Genomic DNA, 18,749 nt, shown 5'->3' on the forward strand with positions numbered 1-18,749 from the left:
ATTGGAACGGTAAAGTGTGCCGAGCGAAGCGGTAGCGGAGCGAAGGCACCATGCCCGAAGCATGGCGAGCCATGCGAGGGGATGCGGTGCACTAATTTGGGATCCCGGTCACTCTACGAAGAAAACGACACCAAAAAAAAAATAAATCCTCATGTCGACCTAGCACATGTCGACCTAGAAACCCTGTCGTCCTTCCATCCATGTCGACCTAGTGACTGACGACCTATAGTGGACGACCTAAACATTGTCGACCTAGACACTGTCGATTTGATGAACCACACCCCTCATCATCACCCTGCGCTGCGTCCCCGGATACTGCGATCTGCAGCTCTATTCGCTGGACACTCTGTCCAGCGTCCATTGATTTCAGTCAAACAGGTCTATTCATGAAGCTGCTATGTATCATTTTATAGAAGACACTTGATAAAGGTTACTTTAAAGCTGATTGGTTGCCATGGGCAACTTCTCCACTGGCTCACTTCTCCACACTTTTCACTGCTTCATGAATAGACCCCATTGCCTTCCTGCTGGCGCTGTATGGGGTAAATTTACTAAGATGGGAGTTCTGTTTAAGATAGGATGTCATAGCAACCAATTAGATTCTATTTCTCATTTATCTAGGACATTCTAGAACAGAGGTTCTAAAACTCGGTCCTCGGGGGCACACACAGTGCATGTTTTGCAGGAAACCCACCAGGTGCACAGGTGTATTAATTACTCACTGACACATTTTAAAAGGTCCACAGGTGGAGCTAATTATTTCACTTGCGATTCTGTGAGAAGACCTGCAAAACATGCACTGTGTGTGCCCCCGAGGACCGAGTTTGAGAACCTCTGTTCTAGAAGATATTACCTGGAATATGATTGGTTGCAACATCCCATCTTAGTAAATGTACCCCTATGTGTTACACGTGTCCCTACAATGCACAGTGTATGGGGGATGGATCCTGTTATTACTCATGGGACAATGATTTAACAGTGCTCCCAAATTTTTTGCACCGTTTTCTCATCACTTGATGTGTGCCATTATAGACTTTATATATTTCTATATTGTGCCATCCGTTCTTCCATTAACACATTTTTACCCTCTTTTTATTATCCAGTGGTTGAATCAAAGTCACAACGCAGGTGTCAACTATGCAAATCGCAACGCAACCAAGGTGAGAACCCCCCCATGCGGGGTCTGATTGTCTGTACGCTCAGTGCTCCGGCCTCATGCAGCTACACTAATTACATCCTGCAAGGAGACATCGTTCCCCAGTTATCCCGGCCGCGCGGCTTTTATCGTCACCTGCAAACCTTTGTGTCATCCAGTCTGTGTCAGACACATTGTAATGTGACATTTCTGCCTATTTGTTCATCTTGGATTTTGTTACTTTTATTTTCACTTTTGCATTTCCCACTCTTTTTGTCTGAAACGAGACCTTTTTGCTGGTACTGGTATGAAAGCGTAGCTAAAAATCCGATGTCGGGAAACTTAGCGCTGATCCCAAGCAGAGTAAAATCTGTGTATTCGCTCAGACACATTTATTAAGGAGAATTCCGCACTGGGGCTTATTTCACTCATTCCTGTTAGAGACGTCGAACTCAAGCTTTTATTCTGGTGTGTGACAGAGCGGACATTGTCAAATGCTAAGGGGGGTATTCAATTACAGGCGAAAATTAGTTTTTGCTAAAAAGACGCAAAATTAACGCATTTTGCAGTAATTTCGCCAAATTACTATTCAGTTGTCCGCAAAATAAAAACGTTTTCGCTGTAATTTAACTGCGAATTTCAATTCACCAACTCTGAGCAGGTGATAAACTTGGGGAAAATCCCTATTTTCAGTTAAAAATGTCGGGATTTGGTTCTGAACCACTGGGACAACCCCCTGAATGACTAATTAGGCACTTAGAAGTTTTTCATTATTTGTAATTGCCCAATAATGATATGTTATTTTTGGGGTGAACAAGTACAAAGGGGGTAATTCCAAGTTGATCGCAGCAGGATTTTTTTTAGCAGTTGGGCAAAACCATGTGCACTGCAGGGGAGGCAGATATAACATGTGCAGAGAGAGTTAGATTTGGGTGGGGTGTGTTCAATCTGCAATCTAATTTGCAGTGTAAAAATAAAGCAGCCAGTATTTACCCTGCACAGAAATAAAATAACCCACCCAAATCTAACTCTCTCTGCACATGTTATATCTGCCTCCCCTGCAGTGCACATGGTTTTGCCCAACTGCTAAAAAGAATCCTGCTGCGATCAACTTGGAATTACCCCCAAAATGCTGAAAATTGGGGTACCAGGTATGGGACAGGTATATTGGGGTGCTTTATGAGTGGGACACGTGTTTTTAGACTTGCAGATGGGAGTAATCGGTCTGGTTCCACTTTTTTTTTTTAAGTCCCCTAAAATGCCCCAAATATATACTTATACTCATTTTTATGTAGCCCAAGTTTTTTATTTTAGCACTTATTTTGCTGGAAAAAAATTTTTATTTTTTTATTTTAAACATTAATTTTTATTAGAAAGTTTTTCACACTGAAATGGGGAACAGAAAACAGATATGAGGAAGACATAGGGGCAGTCCGGAATGGTTACCAGAATCAAAACAAAAATATTGTACAGTTGGTCGAATAAACAATAGGTTACAATTAACATGCAAAGAAATCAAAAACACAGAAAAGAGACAAAACAAAGTCAGTAAAATAGCTAATAACAAAACGTTATTGAAAAGTCCAGTCTATGTGGCATGAAGTACAGATAAATCAGTTGGAGAGCTGTATATGGTTGGTTGGCCTTCTCTTTCTCTATAATCGGTCCATCTAAACCATTTCATGTGGATAGAGTTAACAGAGGAAGAATATTTAGCTTCCGCTATTTTGAACATGAAATGTTTATGAATCTTATTTTGAATAGTTACTAAAGAAGGAAGGTTCTCAGATTTCCCCAATTGGGCAATAGCAGCTTTAGTGGCTATCAAAATATGCCCCAATACATATCGATCGCCTACAGAGAGGTGGTCTAAGTATTAATGAAATAGCGCTTAAGCTGGGTCCAGGGGGATGGTTGACCCTAAAACCATGCTAATCATTTGGAAAACTTCCTTCCAAAGTGGTTGTATAAGTTGTCATGCCCAGAAAATATGAAAGATATCCCCCGTAGAGCCACACTTTTTCCAACATAATTTAGATTGTGAAGACCAGATTCTATGTTGCTTTTCAGGGGTGAAGAAGGCCCTGTCAAAGTTTAAAGAACATTTCAGAGTGGTTAACACACTTGGAGATTTTGAAACAAGACCTAAATATACTGTCCCATTCTTCATCAATAAAAGATCTATTCAAATCCCTTTCCCATAGAGTCTGGGCCTTTAATTTAGTCTGTTTGCTGTTTGATAATTGAAACTGATACCACCACGAAATCCCACCTTTATGCGAGGACGACTCTAGACGGCTTTTAATACAAGCTGGAAGAGAGAGTTTGTGGCGATGTGGTGGTGTAAATGAGTGTAACCAGCTTCTCACCTGCAAGTACTTAAAAAAATCTTGAGTCCGAATCCCAAATATCTCTTGTCATTGAGAAGAGGACATCAAGTTATTGTCCAAAAACAAATCGCCCAAGGTGGAGAGCCCCTTCCGAATCCAATCGTCTAAAGCAATGTTAGGAATCAAAGACATAAGAGAGTTTAACGATAAACAGGGGGACGGTAAGCTTATAACATCCGAAGAGGACACTAGTTTATGCCATGAGTCTAAGGCAGTTTTAATTGACTTGCAGGATCCGGACCAATTACGTGCAACAGAAAGTGGCATCCAGAATAAATCAGGGAGAGTAACTGCGTTCAAATAAGAAGCTTCCAGAGTTACCCATGGCTTCGGGCTCGAACCATCAAACAGTCTCTAGACTGACTCAAAAGACAAGCGGCGGGATATTTTTCTATATCTGGGAAAGCAACACCACCAGTTTGTTTGGATAGAATTAAAATCTTTTTAGCAATTTTCGGCTTAGAGCCTCTCCAAATGTATCTAGTCAAGAGTTGATTAAATTTATTATATAAAAGTTTGGGAAGGGGTCTTGGTATGGCGCGAAACAGGTTTTGGCAATAGAACCATTTTAGCTGCAGCGATCCTAATTAGCCAAGCCACCTCCTGCAGCATCCACTCCCCAGTCAGCTCCACAAAGGCTTTTAGTAACAGGACATAATTATACTCAATAGTTTATCTTCACTGGACAGATTAATCCCTAAGTATCTCAAAGAACAGGTCTTCCAGGCGTATTTATACGATTCTTTCAGCCTAGGGACCATGGCCGAAGGTATATTGAATGGAAGGGCCTCGGTTTTATTAGTGTTTCATTTATAGAAAGAAACGTCCGAATAGCGTTGAAGAACTTTATGAAGGACTGGTAGGGAAGTCTCAGGATCAGATAAGCACAATAAAATATCGTCTGTATGCAGCTAGTGGTTCTACCGCCAAAGCAAAAATAATAGGAGACAACGGGCAACCCTGACGCATGCCATTAGAGATATTAAAGGCTGAAGAAATACATCCATTCACAAAGACCCTCGCACAAGGTGTGGAATAGAGTGCCAGTATAGAGTCTAGGAACCTTCCACAGAAGCCAAATTTGTCTAACGCTAACTTCATGAATTCCCAGTGTAATCTGTCGAACGCCTTTTCGGCGTCTAAAGATAAAACTAAAAGGGGTTCTTTTTTACAAGCATAATGTTCAATAACATTGATCACCCTTCGCGTATTATCCGGAGCCTGCCTATTTAACACAAAGCCAACCTGATCAGGATTAATAAGGGAAGGGAGAAAAAAAAAATATTTCAATAATTCTTTTTTACATTTTAACAAAAAATGCATATAACAGCCATTTGACCCAATTTAAGTACCAGAAATACGTTTATTATAACCAATAATAAGCTTTTATACTGTCATCCGATATTAGTTTAGCTTTTTTGTGGCGTAAAGACAGATTTTACCCATTTTTCACTTTTGGCACCAATTTTCACGCCCATCCAGTTTTCGCTAATTTGCATATGAATCGGGCGAATTGCAGGAGCGCGCATACCTACGAAAACTGACTTTTCGCCGTGAAACCGGCAATCGCTGTAAATTGCCGCGATTTCAGCACTAATTAAATACCCCCCTAAAAGACTTAGGGGGAGAGTTAACAAAGTTTGGAGAGAGATAAAGTGGACAGAGACCAGCTTCTGTCGTTACAGGCTGTGTTTGAAAAATGGCAGGAGCTGATTGGTTGGTACTTTATCTCTCTCCACTTTATCTCTCGGGTCTGGGACTGAGGGTCGACAGCACAAAGGTCGACACACCTTAGGTCGACGCCAATTGGTCGACACACCTTAGGTCAACATGGACAAAAGGTCGACATGGACAAAAGGTCGACAGGAACAAGGTCGACATGGAAAAGGTTGACATGAGTTTTTTATGTTTTTTTGGTGACGTTTTCTTCGTAGAGTGATCGGGAACCCCAATTAGTGCACCGCGTCCCCTCGCATGGCTCGCTTCGCTCGCCATGCTTCGGGCATGGTGCCTTCGCTCCGCTACCGCTTCGCTCGGCACACTTTACCGTTCCAATCGTAGTCCACGTGGATCCTTAAGTATGAAAAGGTTCAAAAAAAGAAAAAAAATTCGCGAAAAACTCATGTCGACCTTTTTCCATGTCGACCTTGTTCCTGTCGACCTTTTGTCCATGTCGACCTTTTGTCCATGTTGACCTAAGGTGTGTCGACCAATTGGCGGCGACCTAAGGCGTGTCGACCTTTGTGCTGTCGACCTGGAGTCCGGATACCTGATCTCTCTCCCCCTGGATCTCCTATGGGGCTTGGAAGTGTTTTTCAGGAAAGTAGCAGTTTTTTATCTCGCAGTCTCTCTGGTGCGTGATTCCGGCCTCTTGGGTAACTCAGAAACATTGTACGCCGCGCTTACACCGGGCATTTCACTTTCACTTTCATTTATAATCAGCAGCAGCCAGCATCACACCCAACAAGCTACATGCACACTCAGGGCGACCTATGTGATGCCCCGCCGAAAGACCCGTCTACAGGTCACTATACAGGAATAACAGTGTACACCCCACTCTGACAATGCCGGCCCCCCTAGATAGGTGAAGATGTCAGATGTACACGCAGCTGTGATATTTTATGTGTCCGCTCAATCTGACTCTTTCGCCTTGTGTTTCTAGCCTTCTCCAACGTCCAAGTTTATCCTGGGATACACCGGAGCTGTCGTCAGTGCGGTCTCTATAGCGGTGAGTAGGGTGTCTGTGTGTGTGTGTTGTATAATGCACATGATTCTTGTGCTGTGTTTCTGCTGAGAGCCTAGGACAGGCGGCCTGCGGCTCTGCAGATGTTGTGGGACTACAAGTCCTTGCATGGCTTGGTTGCCGTAGGTTGCCGATATAGGGTCTAGAGCTAGCATCCGTGTTGTGCTGCTCGCTGTCTTGTTGTAATGACATTGGGGGTCTATTTACTAAGCCTTGAATGGATATAAAGGGGACGGAGCTCAAGTACCAGCCAATCAGCTCCAAATTGTCATTTTTCAAACCCAACCTTTTATCTCCGTCCACTTTATCTCCATCCAAGACTTAGTAAATACAACCCCAGTTACAGATGCGCCTTACATCTGTTTCCCGTTCAGCTCATCATGTAGAATCGGTGTGCGATGTAGGGTTCACGTCACTTAGCGATTTGTCGCACGCGTTCTACAGAGCGCTGATGGCAAACCCTGTTCTAGGTGGATGATCCGGAACTCATTGTATCTGGATGCACCCGTCATTTCTCATGGCGCCCCCCGCTGGTCCTTATCTCCAGGAGAGTAATAGATGTGAGCCAGTTATGTCGTAGCTAACTACACATTTTCCTGCTGCCGTGTCTGGTTGCTGTCTAGCAGCCAGCAATCGATGTGGCTGGTCCCATAGAAAGTAACGCTGAGCTTCGTATAATTAGTTACCGTGACTTTGCACACCTGGCCACAGCGTGTTATCACGCAGCTCTCTGATTGGCTGAGGAAGCTCTGCTATTCCTACATTAGCCGCGTTATCTGTGTATTAGCAGAGCTGCATTGTACAGTACAGGACATTGGCCCTCATTCCGAGTTGTTCGCTCGCTAGCTGCTTTTAGCAGCATTGCACACGCTAGGCCGCCGCCCTCTGGGAGTGTATCTTAGTTTAGCAGAATAGCGAACGAAAGATTAGCAGAACTGCTACTAAATAATTCCTTGCAGTTTCTGAGTAGCTCCAGACCTACTCCTAGACTGCGATCACCTCAGTCCGTTCAGTTCCTGGTTTGACGTCACAAACACGCCCTGCGTTCTGCCAGCCACTCCTGCGTTTTTACCTGGCACGCCTGCGTTTTTTAGCACACTCCCTGAAAACGGCCCGTTTCCGCCCAGAAACACCCACTTCCTGTCAATCACACTACGATCACTCGAGCGTTGAAAAAACGTTGCTCGAGCTTGTGTAAATATCCAAAGTTTTGTGTTAAATTACTTAGCGCATGCGCGCTGCGTACCATGCGCATGCGCATTTTCCACCTAATTGTTGCGTTGCGAAAAACGGCAACGAGCGAACAACTCGGAATGACCACCACTGATAGATGGTTGTGCAGAAAATTTGTGGCAGGAAATAATTGGGTAAAAATGCCCGAACTGACATGAGCTGAATAGTTGGTACTTTATCTCTTGCCACTTTATCCCTCTCCGAGGTTTGATCCCCCCCCCCCTCCCCCGCAGTGTTTACTGTGACTTCTCAATTATACCGCTGCTAAGGTACCGGCCGAGGATTCTGGGTGAGAAAGAGACAAGGAAGACGTTTGTTAATGGCGGGTTAGAAAGAGTGATCTTTATTATAGAAATAAATAAATGCATGTCAGAATATACTGGGGAAGTGAACACAAACATTGGCTCATTAGGCAGAGAATCAATATGGCCATTGGCCATTCTCCAGCATCTCAGCAAATTGAGAAATAATTATTACTAATTGGAAAGTTATTGCCGGCTAATTGGACTCCGCTCTGACTGTTTTCTGCAGAAATCTCTCAATAGCTATTGTTCAGTACTGCAGTCTGTATGTGTATCTGGACGGTCTGCTCGGGGGATGCTGCAGCGTGGCTCAGTCACGTGACCTTGTCCAGCCCACGTAACCTGGGACGTAATGATCTCTCTGTAGGAATACACAAGAATCATGTTCTGCAAGTCTTGCTCCTAGGACATCCTATTCAGTACTATGGGCTCTGCCCAACTAAATAAATAAAGGTAAACCTTACACTGTATGGGCACTGCAGATTTTCCTTTGCGCTGGTGCATCTACACGGTTTGCAGTTCTAGTTGCCCGCTTGCTCTCCATTCTCTAGCCTCATTCATAGTGGAAATGAATCATGATAGTGAGGGGTCATCGGGGCTGTCCTACCTGCTGCAATGCCCTGTGTTTTACATTGGCCAAAGTGTACCTAGAACTTGACTTCTCTTCTGCAATAGTGTAGCTTGTCCAATTTAATGTACGCCAGCTCAGACTTGCGCCGGGATGCCAGACGATCTTGGATGTTTTTTGGCATGGTTTTGCCCTGTAAGTGACTTCCCCTTTAAAAAACGGCCGCGATCGGCCGGCAACCCGCACCTCCAGCTATCTCGGACTCCATTACATCCTGCTAGGGTCAGATTTATCAAAGCTTGGAAAGTGTTAGAGTGGAGAGAGGTAAAGTAGCAATCAATCAGCTCCTACCTGACAGTGTTTGAAAAATGACAGGAGCTGGTTGGTTGTTAGTTTATCTCTTTCCACTTTATCTCTCTCCTCTGCCCTTTGGTGCCAAAATCAAGTCTTATTGCAGAGTAGACCGGATTGTCCCCCTTCAACTTTTTTAGCTAATTTTAATAAACCTGATCCACAAGTCATTTTTGTCCTGCTCCGCACAGCTACCCACCTATACAGTGCGGCCAGGAACACTTCCGCTACCCCTCCCCACGGACTGCCAGTAGGGTGGTACATCAGCCACCCATGGTGTGCCACCCTAGATGTTCAGAGGTCTCCAACCGGTCACATTCTCCTTTGTCTTTCTTCTCCATATTAAAGTTCCATACAATACATTTAGGATTCCAACACCCAGAATCCCGACACATCTCAGAGATGAATGCAGGGATTGGGGTTAGGGTTAGGCACTAGTGGGAGGGGTAGGATTAGACTGCAGGGTGGGAGTGGTTAGAGGTCAGGCCCTTGGGGGGGTGGGGTTTAGGCTGCGAGCGGGAGATTAATGTTAGGCTGCAGGAGGGGGTGTGGTAGGGGTAAGGGTAAGGAGAACATTACTTACCGGATGTATCAGGACTCTGGCCATCGGGATTCTGCTGTAAGTACCCATCCCGTGTGTCTAATCTGTCCATTCCTGTTTCTCTCTGTAGATCCCCGGCCACTGTAATTTCGGATGTTTTTTCATTTTAGCTCAGAAACCAATCAACAAATTGATGAGTGGTTGAGTGATGGCGGGATGTTCCCCTGATCCGCATGGGTGCAGAGGTGCAGCCGCACTGTATTCCAGGCTCCTGTTTCTTTAGACAGGTTCCCACATATTAGTGCTAGGGGGTGGTCTTCAGTTTGCCGGCTGTCGGGATCCCGACGCACAGTATACCGGCGCCGGAATCCCGACAGCCGACATACCGACACTTTTTCTCCCTCGTGGGGGTCCACGACCCCCCTGGAGGGAGAATAAATAGCGTGGCGTGCGTAGCGCGCCACCGTGCCTGCAGCGTGGCGAGCGCAACGAGCCTGCAAGGGGCTCATTTGCACTCGCCACGCTATCGGTATGCCGGCGGTCGGGTTCCCAGCGCCGGTATGCTGGTCGCCGGGAGCCTGGCCGCCAGCATACCATACTACACTCAAGCTAGGAATAGTTTTACACTATGTCTTTTATCTTTTATTGAATTGGTTTCAAATCATGGAAAGAGATGACATTGGCGACATCCTTGAGGTTTTCCACATTTGCTGTCTGTTAGAAGGACCGGATCACGCGATGATATAGTAACAGCGCCTATATGTGCGACCTGAAGCCGCAGCGGTCGGACTCCCATGCCATGGCGTTTATAGCATTTAACTAGGGGATTGCTAGGGGCTAGACATTGATCATGGTCTTTCCAAACATCAGTGCTTTCCAGCTGATGCTTGGTTACCTGCCATTGATGGGCAGATGATGATGGCTACATTGAAGGGTGGTTGCCGTTCGGGTCATCAGCAGGCCGGCGGCAACGGAGGGTTACCGATTTGTAACATCGATATTGGCAGTTCGATTGTCCAACTCTTGCCCAGGAACTTTGGTGGAAATCTAGGCACATCAGAGCGTGTCACGCCCTGCGCCTCGGCTGTTCCGTGCTTCTGAATTCTCGCCCCATCGAAGTCTTTCCCTATGTTAGAGTTTAAATTGCTATCAACGTATCTAGAATCCTGCCTCTTACGTTGCAGGAGATTAAAATAGCCGTGTCCTTAAAGCTGGAATCTTGGCACCTTTTTATTCGCTGTTCAGGCTGGAACCCCGATGCATTGTTTAGTGATAATAGTCATGTTTTCAGTTGATGTATTTTATATGTTTCATTAGAAATCTTCGAGGAGTGTTTCGTAATACGCAGCTAAGAATATGCTGCCAAGCAATCCTACCAGCTTTGTGAGAATAGCTTACACTTTCACCTCCTACCTCCGGTAACGCGCCTGTCAAAGCATCTGAATACAAGCAGCAGGCTCCGGGTGGCTGGCATTCCATGTGTGATGGGGCTGAGAGCGAGCCTGGCCGCAGAGCAATTACACGTCCATATCAGAGCCTGCCAAGCCTGCTAGATGGAAAGAAACTTTTCTTGGTTGCAATGGAAAAATATTTGAATCCTAATAGCTACTTGGTATATGACGGCCGGAGCGCAGACACTATCCGAGTATCACTTTCTTTAGCACCATAGTAGCGATTTACTGCGGCACGGTGATGTTATATAGGTAAGCACGAGGGGAATGGGAGGGAGGGATTATATAACAACTTGTATGCCTTTCCAGAGCATGGCGTATCAGAAATCATTGCTGTACAGATATGTCCTCATACATCTCTGCTGCAGTCATGCCAAACGCCTCCTCTTGGCACGCTAGGTCGGGGCGAGAATCTTCTGGCGTTTGGCGACTTTTTTGCTGAAATTGCATCTTAATTGCAATGCAGTACAACTAGGACGCACAAGGAGAATGTGCTGATTCATTTCATATATGACAAATTGTAGCTATTTCAGTTGCCCCTTGGAAAACTAAAAAGTCCATTTATTTTTGTACATTTTTTTTTAACATTTAGGGGGGAATTCAATTGTAATTTTGGCCGGCAGCCAGCAGATGGTGCCAAATTAAACTATTCAATTGTAGCTCCGTGCAGGCGCGATCGGCTGCTGCGCTAGCATTTCGGCTTGCACCTCCCCCTGGGGAGAAAGGGGGGGGGGGGGTGAGCTGAAATGCGGGTAAAGTGACCCATTTGAGTGCTCAAACGGGTTTTTTCACGTCGCACCCATTCATTTGGTCGGGTTTAGACGCTTTTACGCGGCTAAACCTGACCTCTCCGATCAGCGTGAAAAAAAACCCAATTGAATTGAGCCCCGCAATCTCCCGTCACTTTAGACAGGAGAACGGCCGCGCAAAAGAATTAAATTGCCCCCTTTAGGGCTTTTCTTTTGGTCTTTAGAATGCATGTAGACTGTTGATCTCATGTTATTCAGTATTCATTTCTCAGTGCTTATAGCAACTTTCAATAAAGTGTGTTTTATAAAAAAATAAAAAGATACAAATAAAAAAGCCATGTAAACAAGCAGAGCTTGCAATTTACATAGCAGAATAAAGGCCAACCCCCGTTATGGAAAAAACATCAGTGACAGAATTATTTCTTAACATTTGTTTATGTAGCGTCAGCTCTGTACAGTCGGGAGCTCATGCGCGAGTATAAAACGCAGTGCTGGGTAATATGACCGCCAATAATAAATAACTGATAAACAACAGAAGACAAGGCACATACTGACACATACAAAAGAAGAGCCCTCTGGTCACTTCCACACATTCCCGTGTCTGCTTGCCAGGTGGGGAGGTAACTGGTACCATGGGCATATAGACATAACATTACGGGCGGGCTCCTAACTCCTGCCAGTCTCCTCCCTAGTGTAAAGCCTTGGCTCTCCCATATATCGCTGTACCCAGCCAATATCCATGTAGTTGTCAGATTTGGGCGGGTAACCAGGATCGGCAGCTGTGACAGACACTGAAAGCATTATACGCGCTGGTAATCAAAGCCAGCTTCTAAGAGCCCAGCCCCGGCAGAGGTCACAGCCATTGGTCATGGATTCCGTGGGAATACAAATAATTTGTGGCAAAAGGTTAACTAGATTTTTAGTTAATCACTACAAATATTATCTCTTTATGAGGACAAGAGAGAAGCTTAGATTCCGGGGAGCCTGACCCCGTTTAATCACATGTGCCTTACCCCCCCTTGTCCCTCTCTGTGTGCAGCCCTGGTGCACTGTGGGCAGCTGTCTCAGAAGGGTCTTGTTTAATTAATACCAGCTCTGCGCAGACCACTGGGGGTGATAGCACTTGTTTTCAGGTCATCTTGCTCTAATAGGCTCTCACTGGGAGGGGATTTACAGCTAATTGTCAGCAGCTATCAGTTAATGAAGTCTTTGGCCTTACACGCCAGAGGAGCATCACACAAAAGACAGGCAGTATTTAGTTAAAGAATGACCCAGTACCTCTCCAGACTGTGCAGGGAAATGACACCGGAAGACTGGACCCCGGGCTTACGGCTGCCCCATGCCGGGATTCTGTATAAAGGGAAATGTGTTGTACAAGATTAGGTTTGTGCCAGGGAACAAAAGACTGGTTTCACCCGGGGGCTACAAGACCGTGCAGGTGTTTATCAATAACAAGCACCTTTTAGCTATTAGTATTATCCATTTTATTACTTTTTCTTTTAATGTCCTTTTTTAAAAAAATATATACTTTACGGAGAATGTTCCAATAAAATCCGTTATCTCCATTAGTAAACTGAGATGCCGTGCAGTTTTGCATTGGTAGCCGAGAGAGGATTTTGGGACCGATTTTGTTACGTGTGGCAAATGTGTGCGTGCTTGCGTTTTTTTTTTATTTATAACATTGTTCAGCGCCCCAGCAGAGCTTACACTCTAATTTGCCCACCACAGGAATAGGAGAGACCATTTTAGCTATAAGCTGGCTAACCTCCTGCAGATTTGTATCTGGAGTGTAGGTAGGAACCCGCGCAGTCACGGTTAGAACAGGCTGGCGCCAAGCGGATTACTCTCAGTAAGAAAAGGTGTGCGCAGGTGTTCACACTCTGTGGAAGGAGCAGCGCAGAGCTTAGCAATCTTTGGGCCTGATTCTGAGTTACACGGACTGCTGATATGAGACACAGCGGAACGGTGTTGGTGCACCACGCGTGGATCCAGTTGTTGGTGCACGGAGTTGCAGTACTGATTCGGACACACAGTATCTGCAATGTATTAGAAAAGTGCTGGTCAGTGACTTCAAGTGGCCTGGTAGGTGGCTGTGCAGATGCACGGAGATGGTACATCTTGTGGGGCTGTTGCTAAAAGCGATTGCATACGAAGACGATGCTTTGCTCACAATGAAGGCAATACTCAGACGGAGAATCTGCATCTAGTGTAGGGCTATTCCCGAGCGTGTGGAGGGACCCATCCAGGGGCATTTAGTGTTTTTTTTTTCAAGTGAGACCTACAGCTGTGTAATGGGCTCACATACCATGCCCGGACTTGCAGCTTCCCCATTATCCAGAGAGAGTGGGGTTACTGTGCATAGAGGAGGGGACTCCTATATGAACTGCAGGCAATATCACTTATGTATCCCTAACATAAATGGAGAATGTGTATTGAATGTGTTATTATATAAACGTTTTATTTCTAAACTTGCAGGTCCTTGTGGGATATTATGCAAATAGCCGTGTCCCTGGGCACAAATGTAGCATCCTGTGTCATTGTGAGGAATGCTAGTTACAGTACAGGTAGAAATCTCCTATATAATAGCCCAGATCTGTGACTTTGTGCCTGTGTGTGTATAACGCTGGGCGTTGGCTAGGAGCTCTCATTGGGTTAGCAGCAGGTCTATCACACCCAGTCCACAGCTGATTGGGCGAGAAATGCCCTCCCACACAGGTTACATCCAATGGGAGGCTCTGCCATTTGGCTGCTGTGTGTTCCCAGAGCAGGATTAACAATGGGGCTGATGGAGCTGCAGCTCCAGGTCCACACCCCAAAATAGGCCCACTGCATCTGCAGCAACATACCCTCCAACAATTTACACATAAAAATCGCTACAAATTTGGCTACGGGTAAAGGGACGTGGCCACGCCCCTTTTCCTATACTTTCAATGGAAGTTTGGAGAGCCAAAAATCGGTACAGACCATAAGCAAAGGTCCTGTACCTGCCAAAAAGGTCCAGCTGGAGGGTATACCACTGCATCTGCAGCAAGTCTCTGCGCTGTATATAGGGGGGCAAAAATCCTTTTACTGCAGCGTCCTATGGGGGTCATTCCGACCTGATCGCACACTGCTGTTTATCGCAGCGCAGCAATCAGGTCACTACTGCACATGCGTATGCACCGCAATGCGCGGGCGCGTCGTACGGGTACAAAGAGGATCGTTGCCGTGCGATGGATTTAACGAAGAATCCATTCGCACAGCCGATCGCAGGGAGATTGACAGGAAAAAGGCGTTTGTAGGTGGCAACTGACCCTTTTCAGGGAGTGTTTGGAAAAATGCAGGCGTGTCCAAGCGTTTGCAGGGCGGGTGTCTGACGTCAATTCCGGGACCGGACAGGCTGATGTGATCGCAAGGGAAGAGTAAAGGTGCATACACACTGAGCTATTTCCCCCCCCCTGCCCAGCGATGTCAGTGGGGGTGAGCGGCTTCACCCCGCCGTTCATCTACTGGTAATGCCAGTAGATGAACGGCGGCCGCCAGCGATGAAGCGGGAGCGCGCATCAGCGCTCACTACACACTGGGCGGCTTTGAGCTGAAAGCAGCGCAACACGCCAAAATTGACCTGCTTTCAGCTCAAAATCACCCAGTGTGTGTTACTCAGAAACTGCACAAACTATTTTTGTACCGCTCGGCTGCACATGTGATCACACCCTTGCACAACAAATATACACTCACCAGTGGGCGGCGACTTTGCGTTCGCACGGCTGCAAAAAGTAGCTAGCGAGCAAACAACTCGGAATGACCCCCATATGTCCTGCTGCCAGTCCGCCTGCCCCCTCCGGCATCAACAATCCCCACTCCCTAGCCGCGGCACAGGTGGAACAAAAGCTGCTGCGGCCACCAGCATAGATGTGTATGAAAGCGGCGCAGCGGAAGGTTTCATGGCCCTCCCTGCGCCGCATACTCTCTAAGTCCCGGAGCCTCCTCTGTGCGTGATGTCTCAGAAGTGCCCCCCCGCCACAGCCGCGCCCAGATCCCCAGAGGCCCTGACACCGCAACACAGCACCTGGGCTGCCGGCCTGGAAGCCCCGAGATGGCTAATGTAACGGATAGAGTGGGTGATATCGCGGAGGGTAATGTCTGGACGCTGAATCAATGTAAACGGTAACAGTGCTGTGCAGTACAGTGGGTGTGCAGTGTCACTGACACTGCACAGCACTCTCACCTTTTACATTGATTCAGTGAGCCAGTCAGTTCTGCCAGCCAGTCACTATTGTTAGCGCCGGTGTCCCAACGTGCCGCATTACAGAGAAGTACACGCACTAAATAAACTACAGCTCCCAGCAGCCCTTAGCGCCGAAGCATTCCGGCGCTAAGGGCTGCTGGGAGCTGTCGTTTGAGTGCATCTTCTTCCCTGTAATGCGGCGCGTTGGGACATCGGCGCTAACAATAGTGACTGGCTGCTTGGCCGCTGTGCGAGTCTCCGGGAGAGCCACTGCCAAAGGGAGGCAGCAGCTTAGCTGCTTCCAGGAGGAGAAGCATTACCCGCCCCTCCCCCACTCGCAGTACCTCCGGGCCCCATCTGCGGCACCCCCTCCAGCACCCGCGGGGGCTCCGGATCCCCACCCGCAGCACCACCGCACCTGCCTCTCTCCCACCCGTTGCACCCCCACAACCGCTCTTATCCCACCCGCTGTGGCTCCGGACCCCCACCCGCTGCACCACCACACCAGCCCCTCCTCCACTCACGGCACCCCCGGGCCCCATCCGCGTCTCCCCCGCACCTGCCACTCCCTCAACCACAGCACCTACTAGGTAATTCATCAGGCCCTGCATGCGCTGTTCAGGTCGTTGCAAGGGGCTTCAACCCCTTAACCATTGCACGCCCTTTGTCCATGCAGTATTTAACCACTCACACAAATATGATTGGAGATAATACTCCATATAATAAAAATATTGCACGCCAGGTGTGAAGAGCGCCCGTAGTGTTTATATAGTATCGGTGTACATACCTGCATGTATAGTAAGTAGGTGTCACGTGGATGATGGGTAATAGAGACTCAGCTGTACCTACCTGTATGTACAGTAATGAGGTGTCACCTGGCTGATGGGTAATACAGAGAGTCAGGTGTACCTACCTGCATGTACAATAAGTAGGTGTCACCTGGCTGATGGGTAATACAGAGAGTCAGGTGTACCTACCTGCATGTACAATAAGTAGGTGTCACCTGGCTGATGGGTAATACAGAGAGTCAGGTGTACCTACCTGCATGTACAGTAAGTAGGTGTTACCCGGCTGATGGGTAATACAGAGAGTCAGGTGTACCTACCTGCATGTACAGTAAGTAGGTGTTACCCGGCTGATGGGTAATACAGAGAGTCAGGTGTACCTACCTGCATGTACAGTAAGTAGGTGTTACCCGGCTGATGGATAATACAGAGACTCAGGTGTACTTACCTGCATGTAGAATAAGTAGGTGTCACCTGGCTGATGGTTAATACAGAGACTCAGGTGTACATACCTGCATGTACAGTAAGTAGGTGTTACCCGGCTGATGGGTAATACAGAGACTCAGGTGTACTTACCTGCATGTAGAATAAGTAGGTGTCACCTGGCTGATGGTTAATACAGAAAATCAGGTGTACATACCTGCATGTACAGGAAGCTGTAAGATTGGTGACCGGTTCAGTCCTTATTAGCGACATAAGACTGTACAAGATATTACAGATCAGTAAGTGCACATTCATCTGTTGTCTCTCCTCGGTACATACATTGTACTATTATTAGGCTGTGGTGGGGCCATTACTGTGCCGGAGGGAGTACATCATTGTGATCTATGGCCGGCCCTCCCCTGTTCTGCACAGCGTAAGCCGACAGCGAGGACACCTGTCCGCAGCCATCACAGGGGCCGTGTGTTCTGCCCCCCCCGGGTCTCACGTCAGGGCACATACATGTTTATTTTTCATTTCTTCATGCACTGACCCTTTAATCCCTTAATAAGGCACCCAGATAACACCAGCACACTGCCGCCATTAATACGTGGATATAGCGTTGTTTTCTATACAATTAGCCCTGTAATCTGATATAATCATTGCCCACTCTAACATCTCTGCGGACGCAGCCGCTCTTCTGCCAATCATGCTTAATGTGATAAGGAGCTCTCATAGCTCTCTCCATATCACATCTGTAATCCGGCTCATCAGGCTGGGTGCCGCGTCCCTGACACATAATTGCAGCTTGTCTTTATTATTAAGCCTTTAAGCTTTTTGTGGTCATTTAACACCATTTGGCCTCTCTTGCTTCTCGCTCCGGCGTCGTCAGGCTGCCGCACACACACAGTTAACACAATGAATGGCCTATCCCAGGGTCGGATCCCCCGTTAGGCATCCTAGGCTCCTGTGTAGAACCCGATGTAATCTGGAGTTTTTGAAAAACGGAGGAGGAGAGACAGACACTAGTACATTACTAAGGAGCGTGGGCCTGATTTGCTTCTTGCAGCATTTTGGGATCGGTTCAGTTAGGAGCGGACGCGGGTCCTCCAATCAATTTTTGCTGCAAAATTGCACCGTTGTTCATTTGCATTTCCGTTCCAAAATTGTGATTAGTTTCAACAGGAGGTTTGTGTTAATGAATCTTTATTTTTGGGGTAACAATGTCCGGATATGGGTGGTCATTCCGAGTTGTTCGCTCGCTGCCGATTTTCGCAGTGCAGCGATCAAATGAAAACACTGCAAAAATGCGCATGGTATGCAGCGCGCATGCGCTAAGTACTGTCACACAAAATTTTGTAGATTTACACAAGCTCGAGCAACGTTTTTTCAACGCTCGAGTGATCGTAGTGTGATTGACAGGAAGTGGGTGTTTCTGGACTGAAACTGGCCGTTTTCAGGGAGTGTGCTAAAAAACGCAGGCGTGCCAGGCAAAAACGCGGGGTGGCTGGAGAAATGGGGGAGTGGCTGGTTGAACGCAGGGCGTTTGTGACGTCAAACCAGGAACTGAACGGACTGAGGTGATCGCAGTCTAGGAGTAGGTCTGGAGCTACTCAGAAACTGCAGGGAATTATTTAGTAGCAGTTCTGCTAATCTTTCGTTCTCTATTCTGCTAAACTAATATACACTCCCAGAGGGCGGCGGCCTAGCGTGGGCAATGCTGCTAAAAGCAGCTAGCGAGCGAACAACTCGGAATGAGGGCAATGGTGTAGAACCTCGGTAGACCCGTCCCATGATACATATGTTTCCTATATGCATATCATATTCTGCATGGCCCCTTTATGTGTGGCACAGTCTCCGTAGTGGACAGGGGA

At 46.9% G+C, this 18,749-nt stretch overlaps 1 protein-coding gene across 2 annotated transcripts in view; it reads left to right on the top strand.

The window, feature by feature from the left end:
* Window positions 1-18,749, top strand: part of SFXN5 (sideroflexin 5) — a 439,382-nt gene that overhangs the window by 195,353 nt on the left and 225,280 nt on the right. For both annotated transcript variants that reach the window (XM_063925240.1, XM_063925244.1), the window contains exons 8-9: window positions 1,104-1,160; window positions 6,188-6,253. In XM_063925240.1, the coding sequence (XP_063781310.1) occupies window positions 1,104-1,160; window positions 6,188-6,253 (123 nt within the window). The remainder of the gene's footprint in view (window positions 1-1,103; window positions 1,161-6,187; window positions 6,254-18,749) is intronic.

This window comes from Pseudophryne corroboree, chromosome 1 (assembly GCF_028390025.1).
Source record: "Pseudophryne corroboree isolate aPseCor3 chromosome 1, aPseCor3.hap2, whole genome shotgun sequence".
Lineage (NCBI taxonomy): Eukaryota > Metazoa > Chordata > Amphibia > Anura > Myobatrachidae > Pseudophryne > Pseudophryne corroboree.